Consider the following 8,011-nt stretch of genomic DNA (forward strand, 5'->3'; position numbering starts at 1 on the left):
GTTGTGTTGCTAAGTGGAGGGGAGGGCAGAGCCCTGGCATGTGAGGATTAATTGAAAATGAGTGAAGTTGGACCAGTGCCTGTATCTGAGCTGGCAGCGCCCCGCAGCCCGAGCCATGAGAGGAGAGAGTGTCCTGAGGAGGCGGACACCTGGCCGGGGGGGTGCGGGGGAGTTGAGGATGGCGGGATTTGTCCATTAAGAGAGGGGAGGTTGGACAGGGAGTCCTTATGGGGCGAGAGGGCTTGGGGAAAAGTAGAGGGAAGGGGCTGCCTAGCAATATGTGGAAGAGAAGATGAGTTAGGAGAGGCGTGAAGCTAGAAATTGTTCACTGCCCAGTGACTAGGAGATGAAGGGAATCTAGTGGGGGTCCAGGTTGCTGAGTGGGTCAGATCGGCGGGTCAGGTCACAAATTTCCAAAGGGATGTTGAATCCCCGAGGAAAATTGTAGGGATGGAGAAAGAAGGAGAGAAAGCGTCAATATGGCACAGAGGATGGGAGGCTGAACCAGGGTGGGGGTCAGAGATGACACAGTGACGAAGAATTGTGGTGGGTGGAAGAGGTGACTGATGCGGGCTTCAGAAAGGTAGGAGGAGAGGGTTGGGGTAGATAACAATAGTAATAATGATAGTGGTTTTTGTTAAGTGCTTACCACGTGTCATGCATTGTATTAATCACTGGGATAGATACAGGATAATCAGGTTGGACACGGTCCTTGCCCCACTCAGGGCTCACAGTCTTAATCCCCATTTTATAGGTGAGGTAACTGAGGCATAGAGAAGTGATTTGTCCAAAATCACAAAGCAGAAAAGTGGCATAAGCCAGGATTAGAACCTAGGTTCCCTGACTCCCAGGCATGTACTCTTTCTACTAGAAGCAGCGCGGCTCAGTGGGAAGAGCCCGGGCTTTGGAGTCAGAGGTCATGGGTTCAAATCCCTACTCCGCCAATTGTCAGCCGTGTGACTTTGGGCAAGTCACTTAACTTCTCTGGGCCTCAGTTACCTCATCTGTCAAATGGGGTTGAAGACTGAGCTCCCCGGGGGACAACCTGATCACCTTGTAACCTCCCCAGTGCTTAGAACAGTGCTTTGCACATAGTAAGCACTTAATAAATGCTATTACTTTTATTATTATTACTAAGCCACACTGGATGGGGGCGGGAGAGCGCGAACATGAGGAATTGCCTCAGAGAAAAGGAACTTTGTATTGGTTTGGAGATATTTGTCTGCTTCCGCGTTGATGTCAAAGCATAAACCCAGGGCATGACATTACATTTCTCTTCTCCCAGCCACATCTTTCCCCTCCTTCAAAGTGTTCTACGTGCCCGGTACGGTGCTAAACACTGGGGTAGATACAAGATAATCAGATTGCTCACAGTCCAAGGAGGATGAGTGTCCTATCTCCCACTTACAGATGAGAAGTAGTGCGGCCTAGTGGAAAGAGCACAGACTTGGGAGTCTGGAGGCCTGGGTTCTAATCCCACTTCTCTCATTTGGCCTGCTCTGCGGTCTTGGGCGTGTTATACTTGAATTCTGTGGCCTCGGTTTTCTCAGCTGTAAAAATGGGGTTTTAGACTGTGAGCCCACTGTTGGGTAGGGATTGTCTCTATATGTTGCCAACTTGTACTTCCCAAGCGCTTAGTACAGTGCTCTGCACACCGTAAGCACTCAATAAATACAATTGATTGATTGATTGATTGATTAAGGAGTAGTTATAGTATTTCTTAAGCATTTACTGGATGCAGAGCACTGTGAGAAGCGCCGGGAGAGGATACACCTGTGGGAATGAGACAGCCCCTGCCTGTCAGGGGATTCACATTCCTGTACTCCCTCTCACCTACCTAGATTTTGAGTCCCATCATATAACATTGTATCAATGTTGGGGATTAAGACTGTGAGCCCCACGTGGGACAACCTGATCACCCAGCGCTTAGAACAGTGCTTTGCACATAGTAAGTGCTTAACAAATGCCATCATCATTATTATTATTATTATCAACCCCGGTGCTTAATACAGTGCTTAGAGCACAGTAAACACTATCATTCCTTTGTTCAGTTGTATTTATTGAGAGCTTTCTGTGTGCAGAGCACTGTACTGAGTGCTTGGGAGGGATACAACAATACATTACATTACAACATTACAACAATAAACAGACACATCCCTGCCCACAGTGAGCTTTCAGTCTAGAGGGGGAGGCAGACATCGATAGAAATAAATTACAGATATGTATATAAGTGCTGTGGAGCTGGGATAGGGGATGAATAAAGGCAGCAAGTCAAGGTGACACAGAAGAGAGTGGGAGAAGATGGAGGAAACATGCCTTCACTAAGGCTTTGAGGGGAGTGAGAGTACTTTTCAGATTTGAGGAGGGACGGCATTCTAGGCCAGAGGGAGGATGTGGGCGAGGGGTCGGCGGCGAGATAGACAGGATCGAGGTACAGTGAGAAGGTTAGCATCAGAGGGACAAAGTATGCAGGCTGGGTTGTAGTAGCCGAGTAGCGAAGTGTCGTAGGAGGGGACAAGGTGATGGACTGCTTTTAAAGCCAATGGTGAGGAGTTTTTGTTTGTTGCAGAAGTGTATGGGCAACTACTGGAGTTTTCTGAAGAGTGGGGTGACATGTCCTGAACACTTTTTATAGAAAAATGATTTGGGCAGCAGTGTGAAGTATGGACCGGAGTGGGGAGAGACAGGAGGCTGGGAGGGCGGCAAGGAGGCTGATAAAGTAATCAAGGCGGGAGAGGATAAGTCATATGTGGTAGCAGTTTGGATGGAGGGAAGAGGGTGGCTTTCAGCCTACCGAGCAGCACAATGATTATTATTATACTGAGGAAACCGAGGCCAAGACGGGAAGCTAGGAGACTTGGGTTCTAGACCCAGTTCTGCCCTAGGCCTGCCGCGTGATCTCTGGCAAGCCCCTGAACCTCTCTGGGCCTCAGTTTTCTCATCTGTAAAATGGGGTAGTAATCCCCAGCTTCTCCCCAGCTCTCAGAAACTCTGTGAGAACAAAATGAGATCTCGCTGATGCGGGGAGCCCCCATAAGAGCAAAGTTGCACCGTTGTCTGTCCCGGCAAGAATAGGTAGACAGACTAACCTTGTGGGCAGAGAGCAGGCCCCTGTCCACTTCGTCCCATGGTGGCAAAGACTACTCATTGGTAGCCGGCTGGTTGCCCTGCCTGCCGGCCAGGGGCCTCGCTCACTCTCTGGACCCTCGGGAAATGGCCCGGGACCCTTGCAAGGGAAGCTGCTGCGGTAAATAGAAGCTTCCCTTCCCTCCTGGAGCCTGAAACATGAAATATTTTTCAGCGACTCTCTCCCCCTCCATTTGGCAAACATTGACTTTTCCCCTTTGGTGTTTGTGCCGAGGGAGCCGGTACCAAAGTGCGCCCATTTTGTTTGTCTTGTGGTGTGCCAGCCTCCCGGAGGGCTGACGTCCGAAGCGACACGCCCGGGCCTAAGAATAGCACTGGTCTTGGCCTGCACCTAGAACAAACCGCTGTGTACCGGTGCTTCCCGCTCCAGAATGAACAGGGCAGGCCCGATAGCAGAACTCTCTAGAATGAGCTGCCAGGCTGGGGTTTTGGGGGTCTTAGGAGGAGCCGCCAGGCCCGGGGTTTCAGTGAGTTCTGCCGCCGCCGGCCTCCTCTTGAGCCATGAAAGATAACTTAAACTATGTCACGTCTGTGTGGTGGGGCACACGTCGCCAGAATGGTCTCTCAGCCAAACCCAGTGGTTTCTGGAATTCATGTGTCTCTAGAATTAATTTCTGTACCTGTCTGGCTGCCGAGTTTCACCACCAGTGGCATTTAAGGACAACCGTATGTCTGTGCGAAAATAAATATATATTTGTGTGTGTGTGAGTGTGTGTGTGTATACCTAGAGAGAGAGAGAGAGAGAAATCATACCTCTGTTGCGAGAGGATTCATTTCCAGAAGGAACTGTAGTGCCTGTTCCTGGAATTCTCTAGAATGAACTGCCACACCCGGGGTGTAGGAATTGTCTCGGTCTAGAATGAACCACCACACCTGTGTTTCTGGAGTAATGTGGGAGGAGTGGAGTCAGATGGTACAGTGCTTGGCACATAGTAAGTGCTTAACAAATACCATAATAATTATTATTATGGGGTTACACCGTGACCCTGATGAAAAGCTCCAGATAGGGCGAGACTTAGGTTTTTCTTCTCTTTCTGCCTCTCCGTTTGCCAGTGTTCTGCACACTGCGGACTCGGGCAGCAAATGCGAACGGTCCAGTGCCTCTCGTACACCGGGCAGCCGTCCAGCGATTGTCCAGAGACGGTCCGGCCCCCGTCCATGCAGCAGTGCGAAAGCAAGTGTGACAGTTCACCCATTTCCACCACCGAAGGTGAGTGCCGGGCGGAGGGCGACGAGGGTTCCCGGGCCTTGAGCCGAGGAGGTCGGCCAGCTCGGTCCTCCTACCCTCTCCCCACACAGCCCCCCGCGGTGTTTCGGTCTGGGCTTCCCCAGTCGTGCTTCTTAAGCCTGGATCCTGGTGGGTGACTGGCACCAACCCGGGCTGGGTTGTGGGCCGGTGGTCACCGGGTTCCTGGGGGGACTGACCCACGAAGGGGGCTTTGGTCAGCATGGGCAGGATGCGGGCAGCAGAGATCTCATTTATTTCCTGCGGCTGGTTCCGCAGGAAGAATGAGGAGTCAGCTGGGGCGTGCTCTCTTGGGCCTGCTGCTCCAGCGTGCCCATCCGAGGGTGGGATCCATTCATTCAATTGTATTGTATTCATTCAAAGTGCTCAATAATGAGCACTTACTGTGTGCAGAGCACTGTACTAAGCGCTTGGGAAGTACAAGTTGGCAACATCTAGAGACGGGCCCTTCCCAGCAGCGGGCTCACAGTCTAGAAGGGGGAGACAGACAACAAAACAAAACATAATTAACAAAATAAAACAAATGGAATAAATATGTACAAATAAAATAGAGTAATAAATACGTACAAACATATATACATATATACAGGTGCTGTGGGGAGGGGAAGGAGGTAAGGCGGGGGAGGGGGAGAGGAAGGAGGGGGCTCAGTCTGGGAAGGCCTCCTGGAGGAGGTGAGCTCTCAGTAGGGCTTTGAAGGGGATCAATTAAGTGGCTCCTGATTGAGCATGTGCCCTGGGTGAGGCTCACACTGTGCGGAGCACTGGGGCCCAGCCCACACTCAGCAGGTGAGGCGGAGGCAAGAAGGGAGGCAGAGTGGGTCTCATATCCCCGCAGGAAACTGATGCCCAGAGAGCTTGAATGCCTGGCCCAAGGCTGCACAGCAGGCCAGCAAACAGACCTGGGCCTAAAGAACCAGGGTCCCCGTCTCCTTCCGTGGACCTTGCTGCCCTTGGTTAGCCCAGAGCCATGAGTTCCCCGGCAACTTTGGAGAAGCAGCGTGGCTCAGTGGAAAGAGCCCGGGCTCTGGAGTTGGAGGTCATAGGTTCAAATCCCAGCTCCACCACCTTGGGCAAGTCACTTGACTTCTCTGAGCCTCAGTTCCCTCATCTGTAAAATTGGGATTAAGACTGTGAGCCCCCCGTGGGACAACCTGGTCACGCTTAGAACAGTGCTTTGCACACAGTAAGCGCTTAATAAATGCTATCATCATTGTTATCGTCCGCCCACCCTCTGTGACCCGCGACCCCTCAGGGGCTCTGCGGGGCGGGTCCTCCCGGGCGGGCCGGACTCTCCGGACTTCATCTGGGCCCCTGCCGGAAGTGGCTGTCGCCGTTCCCTTTTGTCCTTGGCACCTCCTGACCGCCGCCTTTTGTGCCCATCCCCTAGAGTGCAAAGACGTGAACAAGGTGGCCTATTGCCCGCTGGTGCTGAAATTCAAGTTCTGCAGTCGCGCCTACTTCAGACAGATGTGCTGTAAGACCTGCCAGGGACACTGACTGCCCCCACATCCCCCTTCCCCCCCCCTCCCCGTGCCTCGAGCCCACCATGGCACCGACCGTCCAGGGCTGCGGGCCCGGGCCCAGGCAGACCCTCTACCCTGTGGAAAACATAACCACTGGTCAGTTCCAGCTGACAGGATTTCAGTATTTTAACTTCTGTGAAGTGAGAACGCCAGACCGCCAGGCTCAGTGGCACCGGGGGCGATCTCTCCAGCGGCGGCACCCGGACGCCTAGAGGAAACCGTGTGCTGGCCGTCCGGATGGACCATCCCACCCCCGACTCTCCCCTCTCCATCCCATCTCAAGCCCACCGATCCCTTGGGTCACGCAGCTTCCCGGCGTCACCAGTACCAGCCTGGGGTGAGGAAGGGGAGGCTCCGGGCACGGGCCGAGGTGGGAAGGCCAGAGTCGGGGAATCCCAGCCCACCCCCTCCTCACTTACCTCCCTGGACACCGGTAAGAGCATTTTCACGACCGACTGAGCGGCGACACTGAGGAGCTAACTCCATTTGTAAGTAAAGCCGAGGAAACTGGAGCGGTTCCTCGACCTGACCTCCTAAAGAAGTAAAGAGGCCTCAGCAATCAAGTCCCAGCGAGAATCTTTTGGCTCTGCCGTCTGCCACCCCACCGGTGCTATAACTTAAACCTTGAAATGGGGGTAAGGAGCGAAGGAAGCGTGCTCTGCTCTCACGGTTCCCGGGGCCCCGGTTGGCAGTGCCGGTGAAGGGGGGCCAGCGCATCTTCCCACCGGCGAGGCTCAGACTCTGGCGGGCCAGAGGAGCAATCCAGGGCCGTGCCCCGGCCAGGCTTCCCTGTGGAGAGGAGGGCCAAGGGCCGGGCTCTTCCCTCCACCGCCCCAACTCGGTCTTGTTTACACCCCGGCCCCTAAGACTCCGCTGCCGTGCTCACCGCCCTCCTGCCAGAGTCTGGATCGGACAGCCCGGCTTGCCCGCTGTTGCCCCACACGCTTCCAGCCAGGGAGGAGGACGCTGTCCGAACGGGTCAGCGAGAGGATGGGTGGGGGCCTGTCTGGAGGAGGGAGCCCCCACACCCCGCCGTGAGTATCCCAACCACGAGGACCAGACTCACGTCAGCCCTTGGAGTGGGCATTTTGGTCTGCGTTGCTGGGAGACTCCTGGCAGGCATTAACTGGGTAGCGGGCCCCTGGGCAAATCTAATCCCACAGTCCCCACACAACCCATTCCTTTGCCCGGCCTCTGCCCTGCCCCCAAGATGTGCGGTCAGAGACTCACCGTGGAGAGAAGGAACGAGCGTGCTCGTTTGGAGCAATATCGGGAGCGTCCCGGTGGCCCGCCCCGCACTAAGAGGTTGGGGGGTGTCGCGGACCATGCGATGACCAGTCGGATCCAGTGCTCCCCTGGAGACTCCCGGACCACGGGAGCCCCCCTCTGTGCCCACGGGCCACGGGGGGCCGGCCCTGAGCCCAGGCCGAGCCGGAGACGAAGGGGTCACAGGAGTGACTGCCGGGCATCCGACGGTTCCGGAATGGCTGAGAAGCAGAAGGCCCCAGGAGGGCGGGCACTGCCCAGGCGGGAGGTGATCAAGGTGAACCCTGGCTTCCGGGCACGGCCGCAAGCTCGTTTTCTCCCCCGCCTTCTCCCAAGTGGAGGGAGAAAGAGAGCCCCTTGTTCTCACCTCACTGAGAGCACTGGTGCCACGGTCCTCCCGAGGCGCAAGCAGGCGAGGGTGCCCATCCACGCGGTGGCCCACGGGGGAGGCCTGCAGGAGCCGGGCAGGAAGAATACTGAGCCGCATCCTGGATCTGGATTCCCTGCCGAAAGTCCACTCCACACAACACACAAACACACACGTATCCGCCTCCCCCCCGCCCCGAAACACACCAACCTCCTCCCCGGCCACCCCGGTTGTCCCCAGCACAGTCCGATGCTGCTGCTACTTTGTAGCCACCTGTCTATCTAAGCTAAATCCCGTTCTGAAATGAAACAGCCGCACGGCACAGCGGTCGGCAGCTGCCATCGTGCCTCGCCCCCCGACGGGGTCGCCCACCTGCCCACCCGCCCGCCCGGAAGAAGGTCGCGCGCAGCGGAGAGGGAATACGCATCCCCGGGTCCAACTCCAGCATAGCCCATTTCATTA

At 55.3% G+C, this 8,011-nt stretch overlaps 1 protein-coding gene across 1 annotated transcript in view; it reads left to right on the plus strand.

Moving 5' to 3' along the window:
• Nucleotides 1-5,906, plus strand: part of ADAMTS6 (ADAM metallopeptidase with thrombospondin type 1 motif 6) — a 209,100-nt gene extending 203,194 nt beyond the window's left edge. Inside the window, exons 23-24 of the mRNA XM_038765814.1 lie at nt 4,201-4,357; nt 5,781-5,906. Coding sequence (XP_038621742.1) covers nt 4,201-4,357; nt 5,781-5,890 — 267 coding nt within the window. The 3' untranslated portion in view covers nt 5,891-5,906. The remainder of the gene's footprint in view (nt 1-4,200; nt 4,358-5,780) is intronic.
• The last annotated feature ends 2,105 nt before the right edge of the window (nt 5,907-8,011 follow it).

This window comes from Tachyglossus aculeatus, chromosome 23 (assembly GCF_015852505.1).
Source record: "Tachyglossus aculeatus isolate mTacAcu1 chromosome 23, mTacAcu1.pri, whole genome shotgun sequence".
In the NCBI taxonomy this organism is placed as follows: domain Eukaryota; kingdom Metazoa; phylum Chordata; class Mammalia; order Monotremata; family Tachyglossidae; genus Tachyglossus; species Tachyglossus aculeatus.